The sequence below is a fragment of the Mastigoproctus giganteus genome, chromosome 11, assembly GCF_048544385.1.
Source record: "Mastigoproctus giganteus isolate SK-2022 chromosome 11, ASM4854438v1, whole genome shotgun sequence".
Taxonomy (NCBI): domain Eukaryota; kingdom Metazoa; phylum Arthropoda; class Arachnida; order Uropygi; family Thelyphonidae; genus Mastigoproctus; species Mastigoproctus giganteus.
In genome coordinates this window covers 4575216-4594245 of record NC_143585.1, presented here as the reverse complement: position 1 = coordinate 4594245, position 19030 = coordinate 4575216, and the positions used below count along the sequence as shown (strand labels likewise).

Below are 19030 nucleotides of genomic sequence, written 5' to 3'. Positions count from 1 at the left end.
ACACACACACACACACACACACACACACACACACACACACACACACACACACACACACACACACACACACACATTTAAATCGGAAAATGTGGAAGTTGATAGCTTAAATAAATTCAAGGAAGAACTGGACAAACTTTTGGACAGGTGAAATGGGAAGTGGGGTTCCCCCCCCCCCCTTTTTTTTTTTTGGCTGATGCTGAGGCTTGCTTTCTTGCATCATATGCCTCTGCTAGTGCTAATAGTAGATTGCAGAACACATGTATAAATTGCTTTCAATCTAAGAGTAATTGATTATTGAAATAAATTGATACCTAATGTCAATGGGAGTACATAGTTTACATAAATTTAAAGAAGGGTTGAAACTTATTATCATAGGGTATGGTCAAATTAAGTCGGTAAAAATTATTATTTATTTTGGCTGATGCTGTATAAGCTTGCTTCTTCTCTATATTATATTAAGAAACATCCTCAAAAGATTTTATTGACCATTTTAATAATAAAATAAAAGTAATACAACTAAAATAAAGTGTTGTCATGTTTAATGTTTATCATAATACTTGAGTTGTGTATTGAAAATGTCATATTATCCATTCTGATCTTAAAATTTTAAAAAATTTTATTTGTTTAGAAAGAAAATAATTACTATCCTTATCCTTTGGAGCAAGTAAGACATATTAGCTATCAGTTATGCTATGCTGTCAAATGTAAGTAAGAAATTTAATCATTAATTACAGCTTAGCTTTATAAATTTTTAAATCAACAGAATAAAATTCTTTTACTAATTACATGTAATTCATGAAGGATAGGCAGTTTTTTTTGAGAATATTGATTTATTAATTTATTTATTTTTCCTTATTATTTATTTCAATTCCTACTATTAGTTCACACTCTCCCTATATATATTTATATATCTTGTTCAAATTTTCAATCGTTAATAAAATACTTTTTATTCATCCACTCAAGTTCAAATAATTTTTTTTAAACTTGTAGTGGATGACACTTGATGTTAATACAGTTTTTTCAAATATTAATTTAATTAATTAATTTTAGTTTTATATGGGAGAAAAAAATTTCTCTTATATAAGATATTTAGCAGGATATAAATTTAGGAATAAAATTGAAATCAACAGGCAGTAGCTCAATCGGTAAAATGCAAGGATTTGAGTATTTTTCACGTGAAGGTGAAGAATGCGAGTTCAATTCTTGCGAAAATCAATAATTTTTTGATAAATTTTTGTTATTCATCCACTCAAGTTCAAATACATTTTTTTAAACTTGTAGTGGATGACACTTGATGTTAATACAGTTTTTTCAAATATTAATTCATTAATTAAATTTAATTAATTAATTTTAGTTTTATATGGGAGAAAAAAATTTCTCTTATATAAGATATTTAGCAGGATATAAATTTAGGAATAAATACCGTCAGTGGCAAAGCGTGTAGATCACTGGAAAAAAATTTCTTTTTCAGATTCTTTTTTCATTCTGGGTTCTAGTCTGAGTCAAGGAGGGAACAAAGTGGAAAATGAAACATGTGAATAAAAATAATAGTCCAACACCATATATAGAAAGGAAAATGGAAAATTGCAAGGAAATTCGCTTTCTATTTTGCCACTTAATATTGTGATTCTGTCATATGTATATACATATTTATATTAATTGTAATTATTTAATAAAAAGTAAATAAAATAAAAAGTACGCAGCTGTGGAGATTTAAAAGGGGTCAGCCACTCAACCTTACGATAAGAAAAGTGGAATGGATTCTATCCAATTATATTAAGAGAGGCAGCAGAAGAGTAAGCAAGCCCTTAGCTATAATTATAAGATTCATAGGAAGCTCCTATGTACTGGAGGTATGCAATTGTGTCCTCAGTTTACAAAGGGGAAATCAAAAGGTGATTTAAATAATTACAGACTTCCTTTTAGCTTAACTTCTGTTCCAGGGAAAATAATGGAGTCATTAGTTAAAAAAGTAATGCAGGCCATCTAACAGAAATGCAGTTATACTGCAGTCTCGGTATGGATTTGTTAAGGGTTAATCTTGTCTGACCAATCTGATTGGATACTATGATGCAGTAACGAAGGAACTGGATTAAAAAATAATAATTTTGATTTATGCCTCCATAGCTGAGTGGTCAGGAGTAGCACATGCTCCTTTAGTAGACCAGGGTTCAAGCCCCTAACTGCTAAATATGGTCTATCTGCCAACTCACTCAGGACCAGCATGGCAGATTACGGCCCATTTCCCTCAACATGAATTGTTGAGAGGGCTTCCATTGTGCAGTGGATTGATGATGGCTGCTACTTTTTTTACTTAAATTTCAGGAAAGCTTTTGACACTGCTGCACATAAAATACTGCTGTATAACTCAGAGCAGTTTAGTTCTGAGGGCAAGTTATTGCAAAGTGGGAGGAGACAGAGAGTGGTTATTAATGAACACTGCCCTTCCCGGACTAATATTATTAGTGGAGTCCCCCAAGTTTCAATGCCAGGTCCATTGTTATTTTCTGTATTTATTAAAGATGTTGATGAGGGTATATCTGGCTTAATGTCTAAGTTTGCAGATGATACAAATGTTGGCAGGGTGGTTAATAAAAGCAATGAAGGTATGCTACTGCAACAATATCTAGAAAAATTGGGTTGAAAAATGGCAGTTGAAGTTTAATATTGGTAGATACACGGTACTGTAAATGGGTGGCAGTAATCCCAGATAAACATAGACAACACTGAGGATAGTGGAAAATGAAAAAGACGGGGGGGGGGGGGGGGCTTGTGCAATCAGATATGAAGTTCTCCGAGCAGTGCAGACAGTCAGCCAGGACAGCTCATTGGATTTTGTCAATGATATACAGGAACTTTGCTAGCAGCGATAAGGTGGTGATTGTTCCATTGTACAAGGGAACAATTAGGCCACATCTCGAGTACTGCATTTTAGAAAGAACGTAGATCTGTTGGAATGAGTGCAGAGAAGGACACCGAAATTGATGAAGGAAAGAAAAGGTGTTCTTACCAAGTAAGGCATCATTTCTGCAAATTGCAGTGCCTGGAGACTAGGCAACCCACACTGGACCAACTTGGCAGATTGCAGCCCATTTCCATTTCCTGTGAGGAGATCTGATTGGGGCTTTTAATGGATTGAGCAAGCTCAGTGCACGAAGGGACATAAATTCAAATTGAGGAAGGATGGTTGCAGGATAGATTGTGTGGAAGTTTGCCTTCAGCCAGAGGGTGCTTGATTCTTGAAACAAACTTCCATCTGTTGTTTTAGAAGCGGGTAGTTTGAATAAATTCAAGGAAGAATTAGACAAACTATCGAAGGGGATGGAATGAGCATCCTGCTGGTGCATGATGCATTTAGAGGACTTCTTATCTCTGTTGTCTTGCTAGCGGTCATTGTAGTGCCTGCTCTGAGTACCTTCTGGCCCATCTTTTATTTTTTCTTTTATCTAGGTGACTGGGATGTTCTTGAGGTTGAGTAGGGAGTATGCTACTATCATCCATATGACCAGGTATATTGGCATTTTTCTGGAAGTAATTTTCAAGTTCTGAATCTCTTATTCTGTTGTTTGATTCGATGTGGTTTGTGAAATCCCCTCCTAATTCTTTCCAGACTATGGAAAGAAGACCAGGATGGCATCTGATGACCCTTGGTAATCATAATCCTGATCCTTCTCATGCCCCCCCCCCCCAGCTCAGTAGTAGTAGCGGCATGTAATGTAAGAAAGCAATGCAGCATCAGCCAAAAAAAAAAAAAATCACACCATTCCCTCCAAATGCCTGTCCAGTTCCTCCTTAAATTTATTCAACCTATCAACTTCCACAACGACAGATGGAAGTTTGTTCCAGCAATTAACCCGCAGGCTAAAGGCAAATTTCCGCACATCTATTCTACATCTGTCCTTTCTTAATTTGAATTTATCCCCCCTTAGGTTCGTAATCTGAACAAGTGGAAAGATCCCATCAGAATTCAGCGTGCTCAACCCATTCAAGGCCTTATACACCTCAATCAGATCACTGCGCAGGTGCCTAGTCTCCAGCCACTGCAATTTGCAGAACTTAAGCCTCTCTTGGTAAGAGGATCCCTTCATTCCCCTCACCAATCTTGTTGCCCTTCTCTGTACACACTCAAGTAAATCTACATCCTTCCTAAAATGAGGCCTCCAGACCTGTACGCAGTACTCAAGGCGTGGCCTGACCATAGCCTTATACAGAGGGACAATCACCTCCTTCTCCCTGCTAGCAAAATTCCTATACAGCATTGACAAAACCCCATGACGTGCCCTGGCAGCCTGTCTGCATTGCTCAGAAAACTTCATATCTGACTGCACAATTACTCCCAGGTCTTTTTCAGTTTCTACCACCTTAAGTGTAGTACCACACAGTTGGTATGTTTCTCTGGGGTTACTTCTCCCCATATGCAGTACTTTGCATTTGTCAAGATTAAACTTCAGTTGCCACTTCCTAGCCCATCTGCCCAAATTATCTAGATCCTGTTGCAGTAGCACACTGCCATTACTGCCATTAACAACCCTACCAACCTTTGTATCATCTGCAAACTTCGACATTAAGCATGATATACCTTCATCAATATCATTGATAAATATACAAAACAACAGTGAACCCAATACCGAACCCTGTGGGACTCCACTAATAACATTAGTCCACGAAGAACAGCACCCATTGATTACCCCCCTCTGTCTTCTCCCACTTAACCATCCTTTTATCCATTGTAGCAACTTACCCTTAATACCATTCTGCTCCAATTTGTACAATAGTCTTCCATGCGCAACAGTGTCAAAAGCTTTCCTGAAATCCAAATATATGATATCAAAATTATTTTTTGCATCCAGTTCCTTTGTAACCACATCATAATATCCTATCAAATTTGTCAGACAAGACTTTCCCTTAACAAACCCATGCTGTGTCTGAATTATTGCTGCAGTCTTGTCTAGATGATCCTGCAATGCAGCTTTAACCAGTGACTCCATTATTTTACCCGGAACAGAAGTTAAACTAACTGGTCTGTAATTACTTGTGTCACCCTTCAATCCCCCTTTGTGAATTGGGGATACATATGCACATCTCCAGTCCATGGGAACCTCCCCTGAGTCCAATGATGCTCTCATAATTATGGCTAAGGGTTTGCTTAGTTGCTTTGCCATCTCCTTTAATATAACTGGATAGATCCCATCCACCCCAGGTGCTTTTCTTATGTTTAACTTCAACAATTTCCGCTCTCAGTTATTACAAAATCATTAAGTATCCTGCTACTATTTGATAACCTTCTGCCATTTTGAAACCTTAATAATTCCTCACGTGTGAATGTAGATGCAAAATACTCATTCAGTTTGTTTGCTATCTGAGCAGGATCATCAACAGTCGAACCATCGATGTCAAGTGGACCAATCAGATTCATCCCCTTCCTTTTAGAGTTTATATAAGTAAAGAAATCCTCGCTGTTTTGCTTAGCATCTTTTGCCAAGGATTTCTCGTAATCTGCCTTCTCCTGCCTAACCTCTTTTGTGACCTGATTACAGACTAGCTTATATCTGCCATAGGCTTCTGAGTCGCTTGATAATTTATATGCATCCCATGCATTTTTCTTATCTGTTACGAGTCTCATTAATTCATTTGACAACCATTTAGGCCTAAACCTTGAACAATATTTCTTAATAGGTATGAAACTTTTAGTAGCTTCCACGATTAATTCCTTGAATGCTTCCCACTTAGAATTTACTGTTGGTAACATCGTCAGTTGATCCCACTGTACAGAATTTAAAAACTGTCGGAGACCACTGTACTCACCTTTACGGGAGCAAAAACCGTTTCCTTTACCCCTGATGGTAATTAAATCTTTAAGTAAATCTCACGTCAGTACACTGCCACCTAGTGGTTCTTTTATCTGCAAATTCCTAATACATGAATGATCACTGCTGATAACCAGATCAATAGTATTACTTTCTCTGGTTGCCTCTTGAACATGCTGCTGCAGAAAACAATCATCCAGTAAATCCACAAAAGTCTAGTGTGTGAGTGCCCAATCCACAAGTTCCAGTCAATATCTGGGAAGTTAAAATCCCCCGTTATAAGACATTCCGATTTACTAGCCCACTCTATTTCTCTGTACAATTGTTCATTGTACTCATTCAAGTCGTTAGGCCCATAACACACTCCTACTCTTATTTTTGCTTTCGCAGTGCTTATGTCACACCAAACTGACTCAACAGTGCATTGTTCATCTATATAAACTGGATGCACTACTGTATAGTTTACTGTATGATCTGAAGGGAGCACATAGTACTGGACTGCGTAGACATTCATGGCTTTAACTGTGTTCCCTCCATATAACTTTTTGCTTATAGCAGGCCTCTGAGTTTCCAATGGTATTTCTCCTTTATCTTGATCTCCTTGTTCTGACTGTTGAGTTTGCATCATCTTCAGGTTTTTTTTTTATCTCTCTCTCTCTCTCTCTCTCTCTCTCTCTCTCTCTCTCTCTCTGTCATGCTTTCAATCTATCAAGTCTTCAGCTGATAGTTTTTGGCCAACTGGATTTCCCTGGTGAAGATTGGGTCTCACATTTGTCTAGTATGAATTTCATCCTGATACCATTACTGAACTCTTTCAGTGATCTGGAGTAACTGTTGGCATTGCTTTTCCATTGCCACATAGCATTTGATATCATCCATGTACATTGGGAGAGGGTGTACATGTTCATCTTGCCTTCTTTAAGGGTATGTCTGAGCAGGTTCATTGCTGATGGGATTCTTCCTCTTGCCCAGATTAATTTCCTGAGGAGACATAAATTCAAATTGAGAAAAGACAGTTGAAGATTAGATATGCAGAAATTTGCCTTTGGCCAGCAGGTGGTGGGTTTCTCAAACAAATTTCCATCTGTCATTGTAGAAGTGGACAGCTTAAATAAATTCAAGGTAGAACTAGACAAACATTTGGAGTGAATGGATGGGTGAAATGGGAAGGTGTTTTTTTTTTTTTTTTTTTGCTGATGCTGTATAAACTTGCTTTCTTGCATCATATGCCTATGCTAATGCTAATATTTCTGATTTGGAAATAAACATAATATCCAAAGTAGATTTTGAATGCTTTATTATCTTCAAACATTTCTCTTTGTTCACACAGTTTTCACATAACTTCTGTGTATTCAATGCTTCACTTATACATTTTTGTTGGTAACATTTTGTTGGTGTGTGTGTGTGTGGGGGGGGGTGTTGGAAAATGGAAACATTGCCTGAGTGGTAATAGGGCTTTAGTTTTGATTTTATAATTGAATGATTTACATAATTCATTATTTTGATTATGTCTAGCATATATGACTAGCCCATCACTAGCAGAAATAGTTTTATCACACAACATTAATTAAAGTATGTGTTTTGGATGCTACTTTGTCTTGTCAATGTTCATTGGTTGGGTTGGTTAATCCATATGGATGTAAAAACCTTTAATTATATATACCGTAAATTTAACATCTAAAGATTTTTATTGATGAAAATGTGAATAAGGCAGAAAGGAGTCCAGTGCAACATAATTGTTATGCTGGACTTCTTTCTGCCAATATCATCATTTCATTCCAGATTCCTTTGGTCACACTGGCCACAGCCATGCTGTGCTTTTTTTTTTTTTTTTTTTTTTTTTTTTTAACAATACAAACCAAAATTACATAACAATGAAAAAAAAATTTTGGTTACTTCATTTATATCCTTCACATAGTTAACCATTTAATCAGCTTATTGCTAATTTATGAAATGGAAAAAAGCTGGTTTCATTTGACTTGTTCATCCCCATCTCATTTATTGCAGAATTTTCACAAAATAATGTTAATGCAGCAGGGGATTGACAAAATTTGGCCTTCAGATCAAGTTTGATCAAGCCCTTGGCAATGATCAAATATCAGATACTCTTCCTTTATCAATTTCTTAAGTTAATTCCTGTTCAATAGGAAAGTTATTTGCTTTTGTATGAATACATGAACTGACGGTTTTCCATGTCTTAATAGGTTTTTCCTCTAGAGTTGTATGTTTCTCCTTAAAAGTAAATGCTATTTAGCAAAGGTGAATATTTAGGCTTCCACCACTGTGGGCTATAGGGGAAGATTTTACAACTAGAGCCTCACAGCTTTTTATTTATTTATTTTTTTTTTAACTGGCCTTTGTGAAACTTGTCTTTAATTTTTTTTTTTTTTTTTTTGTATTTCTTACCAAAAAAAAAAATTAAAGACAAGTTTGACAAATAAAAGACAGTAATTAAATAAATAAATAAAAAGTTGGGAGGCTCTAGTTGTAAAATCTTCCACTGTAGCCCACTGTGGAAACCTAATTAACCGCGTCTGGTATATATGATATATAGCATCGTTATCTTTGATTATGCTTGGCTAAATTTTTTATTGAATAAAAATGAAGCATAAACTTTCATTTACTTAGGGAGGTAAGATCATGGGATTGTCTGAATGAGAAATAGTGTGTGTATTTATGACTTATAATTACTAATTTTTTTTTTTTTTTTTTCCTTTCAGTTTTGCATGATAATCAGTTAACACACACAGATTTAAAGCCAGAAAATATCCTTTTTTTGAGTTCAGACTATGATTTGATATATAGCAATAAAAAAGTGAGTACTTCTATTAATTCTTATTTAATTTATTATTCACATTATGAATCATTTCTGCATAATTTGCATTAACAGTGCATTAATGTAATTATTGTATAGGTTACTTAGAGTTGTCGAGAGTTACTTAGAGTCGATGTAGAATATAGAAATTTAAATAATTTATTTACAATGAAATCCTATAGATGTTTTTATGGGAGCACACAAGCTTCACTTAAAAACAATAAAAAAAAACAAAAAAAAACGTGTAGATGAATTTTTGAAAAGCTGCAAATTTATTCTAGCTTAATTAAATATTTTTCACATTTTATTTCGTTTGTTATATGGGGTTTATTGGAAGTTCAACCTGAATGTCAATACTTCAGTTATTACTAGCCAGTATTTATCACTTGATTTAGCCGGTGAATGAAAGAGTATCTAGAAGGGCAGAAATTCAACACAGATGATGAACTGAAGTGTAGTGTGTTGATTTTGGTTATGTGCTTTCTATGCTGCTAAGACCAGTGCCTCACCATGTTAATATCAAAAATGTGTCACTGTAAGAGGGGCAAAGCCATTTTAATAACTTGGATCCCCAGCTAATTCAGTGATTGGCCTTCATGTTGGGGAGATGTCCAGGAAATTTAGAAGAAAATGGAGTTACCAGAAAATTTATAAAACACGTTAGTAATAAATGACTAACTCTTGAACCTGCAATTCAGCTCCTCTTGGAGTAATGGGAAGCTGTTAAATAATACTTTCTTAAGTCATCTCATCCAAGAAAGATAGCTTTGGTGAAGAGTACAAATTATGATAAAATTTTTTGACTTCTGTAGAAACATTCAACGAACACCTATTTAAAATTTTTGACATTCAGTTCTTTGAATTAGTAGCTCTTCTTTCAAAAAAAAAAAGTTACTAATTTTGTCTATGGGAAATAAAATCTGCTTTACGAGTGCGCACTAGGAACGAATTAACTTGTGAAGTCAGGAACTACCTGTAAATGAAATAATAAAGTACATCAACACCAAATGCTTATTCTGAAGTGAAGAGGCTGGCAGGAAGGAAGAATGAGTGGAGGACTATAAAATATTAATCTCCAGATTGAACTTCAGGAGAAAGATAGAATTTGCAGTGCTTCTCAGTGATAATTTTTCTGCCACAGTTTCTATATTAAAATTTGAGAAATTTGTTGAATAGGTTGAAAATGTACTACCAAGTCAGTACCTTGTCTATGGTTTTGCTTGATTGCAAATTGGTTAAATACCTGACATGATCACAGAAAGGTGTAACCACTAGTCAGTGATTGGCCTTCAAGATATCCTCACCCCTGCAAACTTTCAGTGAGCATTAGACCAAACAGTGCAATAATTTCATCCCTTTTAAAGTTGGGGTTGCAACACTGTAGGTCTCCTACCATTCAGTGATGTAGCTCACCCATGTTAATCTGGACTCCCACACACTAGAAATGAGAGGTAATTGCTAAGTCTGCTAATTCCTCTGCTGTACAGTTTTTGGTTATGTAGACAGAATATTTTAACTTCTTTTTGCCTTTTTCGAAATAGCTTGCATCACAGTCTGGACGTTGCACTCTATATCACCCCCCACTGTTCATGATGCCCAAGCTAAATGTTTGGATTGGTAATGATTGATTGATTGCCTTCTTCATGAAACTTGTATTCAACTAATGTTATACATCTAAAAAATTGTAGCTACAGTGATGGACAAGCCTGATAGCGTAGAATGTAAGCTATTCAGATATATTGGAAGAATTTTGTATCATTTTCTTTGTTCTGTCCTCTGCCTAGACTCCTTAGCCATTGAGGTTTCATATAATTTAATATATGCTATTAAATGTCTGAAGTAATTTTAGAATTCTAGGCATGTATTCTATCCTTAACCTTATTATAGTTCTTTCAGCACACTTATGATGAATGTACACTATCTAAACTTATATGCATATAATTTTTTTTTTTTATTGCAGAAACGAGATATACGAAGGATTCAGGATACTAATATCAGATTAATAGATTTTGGTTCTGCCACATTTGACCATGAGCATCACAGTACTATTGTATCTACTAGACATTACAGGGCTCCTGAAGTGATACTGGGTATGGTGACATTTCTTATTGCTATTTGTGCTTATAATTTATAGTAATTCTGGAAGAAAAAAAATTATGATCATAATTTTCAATTTTAAGCATGCTTCAATTTTTTATTGTATTTTTTTTAAGTAATAATGGGTGGGGAGGGTGTAAACTAAGACTGCATGCACCTCCACATTTTTAATACTATTACAGAGTCATGTATGAGTTTTCTTTCGTTTCAGGTTAGTTTTTTTTTTTTTTTCTCTCTCTCTCCAAAAATTAGGACACTTCTTATATTTAAACAAAAATTACTTAAAAAGGCAACATGAATGACTTTTCATTCATGTTATCTTTTTAAGCCAGTACAAAGTTCAGTTTGATATTTAAATAATTATTTTGGATATAAAACAAGTTTATGTGTTTTTTTGATTATAAGAAATTTTCACACAAAATATTAATAAGCTTGCCTAATTAATTACCTTATTTATATTTTATCTTTATAAAGCATATGCAAGAAAAATTACTTCAAGTAGTTATATTCTAAACCATGGGTCAGCAACCTTTTTCCTTGGGTGTTCATTACAACTAAAAATCTTTGTACAATGTGAATCCTTATTCTGTAAGGATTCACACATATATGTGACCCCTTACAGAATACTTATGTGAATATACACATATATGTGTGTATATTCTGTGAGTTCCATTCTGCTATTTGCTTTCTGCTGGTACAGATCACTGTAAATATCAGTCATGTGAGTGATGTTTGTATATGTAAATATGGGATTTAAATTGTTATAGACTGGCTGCTTTAGCAATCAGGGAACAGCAAACACCAGGTGGCTACTCCCTAATTCATTTCCCTGCCATGAGGAGGCATCTTCAAACAGGTCTATGGGGCTGGGAAATTCCATACTGCAATAATTAAAGACAAACGCCAGCCAGGGAATTAAAAATTTTTACTATAAAAATAAAATATAAAGAAATGCTGTGATACACTATCGGAAGACTAAAATATTACAATAAATTATGATAAAATAAACTACGATAAAAACGCTAAAAATACCAAAGCAATAAAATTATCTAAAATAAACTGGATTAAAAGCGATAAAACCTGAAGCTTTTGGAGACTCCTTCTTCAACAGTTGAAGAAGCGGAATTTGGGGGCTGGTCACTCACACACTAGCAAGGCTTTTGTGGATTTATTGGATGATTGTTTTCTACATCAGCATGTTCGGGAGGCAACTAGAGGGACGAATGCTCTTGATTTGATTATCAGCAGTGATTCTTCATGCATTAAGAATCTGCAGATAAATGAACCACTATGCGGCAGTGAACACAGTGTGCTGAAGTGGGATTTACTCAAAGAGGTAACTACCATTAGGGGTAAAGGGAAGGGTTATTGCTTTCGTAAAGGTGACTACGATGGACTGAGACAGTATTTAAATTCTATACAGTGGGACCAACTGATGATGTTACCAACAGCAAACTCAAAATGGGAAGCATTCAAAGAACTTATCTTGGAAGCTACTAGGCTTTACATACCAACTAAGAAATATTGTTCAAGGCCTAAATGGATGTCAGATGAACTAATGAGACATATGGCAGAGAAGAAAAATGCATGGGATACATATAAATTAACATGTGACACAGAAGTCTATGATAGATATAAGTTGATCTGTAACCAAGTTACAAAGGAGGTCAGGCAGGCGAAGGCAGATTACGAGAAATCTTTGGCAAGGGATGCAAAGAAAAACAGCAAGGAGTTCTTTACTTATTCAGGAAGGGGAATGCCATAGTTGAAGTAAACACTGGCAGTGAGCTAGTTGATCTTGTAATAATTGAGAGTAAAGTGGAGGAGAAATTATTGAAGATAAATACAATAAAGGCACCTGGGGTGGTTGAGATCTATCCAGTTATATTAAAGAAGGCAGCAAAGGAAGTAAGCAATCCGTTAGCCATAATAATGAGAGGTTCCTTGGACTCAGGGGAGGTACCCACAGACTGGAGATGTGCAAATGTAACCCCAATTCACAAAGGAGGATCAAAGGCTGACACAAGTAATTATAAACCTGTGAGTTTAACTGCTGTTCCAGGAAAATTAATGGAAGCACTGGTTAAAGAAGCACTGCAGGATCATCTTGACAAGATTTCAGTTATAGCTCACACACACAGCATGGTTTTGTTAAGGGAAGGTCTTGCCTGACCAATTTGATTGGATACTATGATGTAGTTACAAAAGAATTGGATGCAGGGAATAACTTTGATATTATATATTTGGATCTTAGAAAGGCTTTTGATACTGTTGCACATGGAAGACTGCTGCACAAATTGGAGCAGTGTGGCATTGGTGGCAAATTGTTGCTATGGATAAAGGGATGGTTGAGTGGCAGAAGACAGAGAGTGGTAATCAATGAACACTGCTCATCGTGGACTAATGTTATTAGTGGAGTCCCTCAGGGTTCGGTGTTGGGTTCATTGTTGTTTTCTGAATTTATAAATGATATTGATGATGGTATATCAAGCTTATGTCCCAGTTTGCAGATAATACAAAGGTTGGCAGCGTTGTTAAGGACACTACTTACAGTATGCTGCTGCAGCAGGATCTGGAAAGATTGAGCAGATGGGCTCAGAGGTGGCAAATGAAGTTTAGCTTTGGCAAATGTAAAGTACTACGTATGGGAAACAGCAACCCCAGAGCAACGTATCAACTCTGTGGTACTACACTGACAGTGGTAGAGAATGAGAAGGACCTGGGGGTAATTGTGCAGGCAGATATGAAGTTCTCTGAGCAGTGCAGACGGGCTGCAAGAGTAGCTCGTGTTGTCTTATCAATGATATACAGGAATTTTTGTAGCAGGGATAGGGAGTTGATTATTCCCTTGTATAAGGCAATGGTCAGGCCGCACCTTGAGTACTGTATACAGGTCTGGAGGCCTCATTTCAAGAAGGATGTAGAGCTGCTCGAACGAGTACAGAGAAGGGCAACAAGATTAGTGAATGGAACAAAGGGTTGCTCTTACGAAGAAAGGATTAAGTTTTGCAAATTACAGCGTATGGAGACTAGGCACCGGTGAGGGGATCTGATAGAGGTGTACAAAGCCTTGAATGGGTTGAGCATGCTCAATGCGGATGGGATACTGCCTCTTGCTCAGAATAATCACCTGAGAGGGCATAAATTCAAATTGAGGAAAGACAGATGTAGGATAGATGTGTGGAAATTTGCCTTTAGCCAGCGGGTAGTTGGTTGGTGGAACAGACTTCCATCGCTTGTTGTGGAAGTTGATAGCCTAAATAAATTTAAAGCTCAGCTCGACAGGTATTTCGAACGAACGGAGGGGTGAAGTGGAAGGGTTTTTTTTTTTTTTTTTTTTTTTTGGCTGATGCTGCATAAGCTTGCTTTCTTGCATCATATGCCTCTACTAATGCTAATGCTAATTTTATACTCAACCAGAGTAGCAGCAGAAAATAACATTGCAGAATTAGCCTGGTGGACTTTGAATCCCTTGGATTCAAAGTGCAATGAACTAGAATGCTTAATCAGAGCACAGTCCACTGAATAGTTGAACATCTCGCGTGTGCGTGCATGTAAATTGCGATAAAGGGAGAGGAGATAATCTAACAAAACTGGAAGTTGAACTGGGAAAAATGTAGAGGTACCTGTAAAATAAAATAAAAAATATTAATACAGTAAACCCCCGCTATTCGCGGTATCTGTATTCGCGGTTTCGCGTATTCGCGATCGCCGATTTAATATAAAATGAAACCTAAAAAATGTGAATTTTAAAGCGCCGTGAATATTTTCCGCCATAAAAAAACATGGGAGTGGCTAAAATTATCTTTCCCGGTCAAAACAGCGCTTAGTGGGTGGGGGGAGAGGAGTGACAAAATCGCGAGCGTGAATGTTTCTCGCTAAACCTTGTTCAATATGTGTTATGCGCTTGTTATGGAAGGTTTCGTCGTTTGCTTTTAATTTATATGCTTATAAATTGAATAAATTTATCAATTTATAAATTGATATTCTTACAAAAGTGATAAATCTACTGTTTTGCGGTGAAAAACAGACTTTTTCGAGTGTGTTAACGGAAGAAAGTGAGTTTGTTGTGGACAAGTTCTTTCTAACCCCTACAAAAATATCGCTACGAATAACTAGAGAAATGTGAAAATATCAAAGAAGGTGATGACATTAGCGAATAAAATTGAGTTATTAGATAAAATTTCTAATTCCTTAGTGGCAAAACATTATAAAATCAATGAGTCAACGGTACGATCAATCAAGAAATCGGAAGAAAAAATCCGCCGTAGTGTCCGTGAAAACGCGCTAATTGCTTCAAAAATTTGCTCTGTAACTCGTGATGTTAAATTAGAAAAAATGGAAAAAGCTTTAAATCTGTGGAAAGAAGACAGAACTCAAAATAAAATTCCGTTAAATTCACTCATCATTCGTGAAAACGCAAAACTCCTTATCAATGCTTTAGCGAAACTGGTGATAGCACTGGCGGGATAAGTTTTTTAGCTAGCAAAGACGCTGGTTTGAAAGATTTGTTTGAAATTTCTAATAAATATTACATTTAATATTAAATTGTTTCTTATTTTCATTTCGATGCCATATGCTTGCATTTCACTACGTACTGTCTATGTACAGTCATATTATGAAGGTACATATAATACATACATAGACAAAATTTTAGACTAGTTTTTCTTATATATTTCATACTTTGGAACGGAACCCCTTTATTACTATGGGAGCCATAACTCAGTATTCGCGTTTTCGGTATTCGCGGCATTTCTCAGGAACGTAACCCCCGCGAATAGCGAGGGTTACCTGTATATTAAAGGTACTTAATGCTGCAAATCCGATGATTTTAATATTGTCTTCAAAGGTCAGCCATCAAACCAAGGGAAATAGAGCAAGAAGTAAGGCCTCTGTTTCTAACGTGAATTTATTGTTTTTTTAACTAGATTTCTCTGTTTCTAACTGGATTTATTGTTTCCACCACATGCTGGCATGGGGTGGAAACAATAAATCCAGTTACAGATTGAGGGTATTTAGAAGCCAGGTTAAGGGTATAAGTAACTATATGATGACATATATTTCAGCATTCTATATAGTTATTTCCTATCTCTGCCTCTGTTGACCTGACAGAGGCAGAGATAGGAAAAGGAAGGGAAAAAATAAATGAAAGAAATAAAATAAAATAAGAAGCCAAAGTCAAAGGTGCAATTTACTATCGTGCCATGCTGGAGTCAGAGTGTGGACTTTTTTTTTTATGTGAACCCCAAACAAGAGAGGTATTAGAACCTATAGTACTTAGTACCGTGCTTGGGTTGGAGGTTGAGAAGACGAAAGAAGATATTTGTTGACATTGCACTTGAACTTCTGTAGATTGTAATTTTCAGGAAATACGTATGAAGGAAGGTTGTTCTAGAAAATGGCAGTTGAATGAATAAATGAGGAAGATGAAAAGTTGGTTCTGTGGGTTTGAAGTTGGACAGTAAAAGGATGTTGGCTGGTGGCAGCACGTGTTAAGACTGTTTTGAAAGAGAGAGAGTGGGAATTATAGAAGCCAATTCAGAAGAACAGTGCCCATGGAAGTATCTGTAGAAGAGGCATGCAGCAGAAATAGTACGTCTATGAGAAAGCGAGTGGAGAGACATTGTTAGAGATGAATCATTAATTAACCTGACTACCCTCTTCTGAATGGAATCAAGAAGCCTGAGAGAGGTTTTGGGGACACCACCCCAGATGTGGGAACAATATTCCATGGCAGGGCGGATTTGCAGTTTATACAGAGTGAGCAGCTGTTTGGAAGAAACGTAACGCCGAGAGTGAAAGAGAAAACCAAGTTTTTTAGATGCAGAGGAAGTTTGTAATGTGCTTGTGCCAAGAGAGATTAGAAGTCAGGGTAATCCCCAAAAGAGATATATCATTTTGCCTAGAAATCGGAGTGTCACTAAAGATAAGCATAGGAGCAGAAGAATCCTTTTTGCGAGATATAAGACAAGACTGAGTTTTAGAAGAGTTGAAATCAACTAAGTTGTCTTTGCCCCACTGGAGAATTACCTGAAGATCGGCATTTAAGGAATTGGTAGCAGATTTTCGAGAAGTTGAAGCTGATTGAACAGGACAAATTTCTCAAAATGGAAAGTGGAATGCAATGTGCTATCATCAGCAAAACTATGGATAGGATTTCCAGTCAATGGAAGAAGGTCATTAATATACAAGAGGAAAAGAGTGGGGAAAGAACTGAACCTTGGGGGACACCGGCATTAGTGGAGAAGTTAGAAGACAGAGAGCCATCTACCAGTGAGCGATCAGAGAGAAAACTGGATAACCAATTACTAAAAACAGTTGGCAAACCATAAGATGGAAGCTTGTTTAGAAGACCTTTATGCCAAACACGATCGAAAGCTTTTGAGATGTCAAGAGCAACTACTTGTGTTTCACCGAAACTTTCCATTGAATTAGTCCATAAATGGGTAACATAAGCCAGAATATTACCAGTGGATCGACATTGACGGAATCCATACTGGCGATCGTTGATCTGACGGAAGGTTTCTAGGTAGTTTAAGAGTTGGCGGTTAATTGATTTCTCCATTACTTTAGAAAGAGTAGAAGTAATTGCAATGGGACGATAATTGGATGGGAGGGATTTGTCACCCTTTTTAGGAACTGCCTGGATATGAGCAAATTTCCAAGCAGAAGGAAAAAACCTTTGAAATAAGAAAGTGAAAAAAGGCGGCAAAGAATAGGAGTAAGTTCAGGAGCACAGGTTTTGAGAACAATTGGAGAAATACCATCAGGATCTGGAGCTTTCTTAGCATCAAGATTCATCAAAATCCTTCTGATATCCTTTTGACGGAAGACCACAGGAGGCATTGAATGGAGCATGTTGGGAATGGTGGGAGGTGTTTTACCAAGATCATTAATACATGAGCTGGAAGAAAAATGGGATGCTAGCAGGTCAGCTTTATCCTTGGCTGAAGTGACAACAGAACCATCTGGTTTGGACAGAGGTGGGAGCAGAGATGGGCAAAAGTTGCGGCCAATAGCTTTCTGAAGAGACCAGAATGTTCGGCTACCATTAGGGCAAGAAGCAAGTTTTCTACTCTTAGCTGTTCAAACTCTAGTTTGGACTGATTAATAACTGCTTTACAATTGTTGCGAGCTTTGGTGTAGGCAGAAAATGAAACTGAAGAATTAGAAACAAGCCAATTACGATATGCAACATTCTTCTCTTGAACAGCCTTAGCATATTTATTGGAAAACCAAGGTTTAGATAAAGGACGAGATTTTAAAGTTGAGTGTGGGATAAAGGATTCCATTCCTGCAAGAATAATTTCACTGACACGATCTGAGCAAACGGTGACATCAGAAGTTTTGAAACAGTAATCCGACCAAGGAAAAGAAGAAAAGACTTCTCGCAGATCATCCCATTTTGCATTCTTGTAATGCCAAACAACACGAGGTTGGGAATAGCCATGAGATAAAGGTTCCATTGGAGAAGAGACAATCACCAAGTTGTGATCTGAAGTGCCTAAAGGAGCTCTCACTTCGACCGTGTACTTAGAAGGGTTGTTTGTGAGAAAACGATCAAGCGTATTGGCTGTATGATTAGGATTGTCCGGTATTCTTGTAGGTAAATGAACAATCTGTGCTAGGTCATTAGTAATTGCAAAAGCCTCAGCATCTCAACCTGCTGGGTCAGTGTGACTAGAAAATGGAAGCCAGCTGGAGTTGTGAACATTAAAATCACCAAGGAAAATTACCTCACTGTTAGGAAAGTTGGACTGGAGAAAGTCAAGTTGCAAAGAGAGGAAGTCAAACAGCTCCAAGTGATTAGTGGAGTTAGCATTAGCATTAGTAGAGGCATTTGATGGAAGAAAGCAAGCTTATGCAGCATCAGCCAAAAAAAGAAAAGAAAAAAAAAAAAAAACCACTTCCACTTCACCCCTCTGTTCATTCAAAATACCTGTCCAGCTGAGCCTTAAACTTATTTAGGCTATCAACTTCCACGACAAGGGATGCAAGATTGTTCCACCAACCAACCACTTGGGAGTTGGGAGAAAGGTAGAGACAACAGATGAATTTGACACAATGAGGTAGAGAGATTTTAAGCCAGAGAAGATCAAAGAGAGGAGATTCCAAATTGCCAAGTCTCTGACAGGGAATATCAGAAAGGACATATGCACAAGTACCACCTTTGAGGCGAAAGGAATCATACAGCGAATAATTTGGGCATCTGAGATGAGCAGTAGTTGAATCAACCGATAACTGAGATTCTGTCAGAAAAAGTACATGGGGTTTGGCAGACTGCAATTGGAAATGGACATCGTTGAGATTA

The 19030-nt window shown here is 36.7% G+C and overlaps 1 protein-coding gene across 1 annotated transcript in view; it reads left to right on the top strand.

Annotated features, from left to right (window-relative positions):
• LOC150077659 (dual specificity protein kinase CLK2-like) overlaps nt 1-19030 on the top strand; it is a 377713-nt gene that overhangs the window by 304616 nt on the left and 54067 nt on the right. Inside the window, exons 8-10 of the mRNA XM_090384751.1 lie at nt 629-704; nt 8528-8622; nt 10583-10712. Coding sequence (XP_090240877.1) covers nt 629-704; nt 8528-8622; nt 10583-10712 — 301 coding nt within the window. The remainder of the gene's footprint in view (nt 1-628; nt 705-8527; nt 8623-10582; nt 10713-19030) is intronic.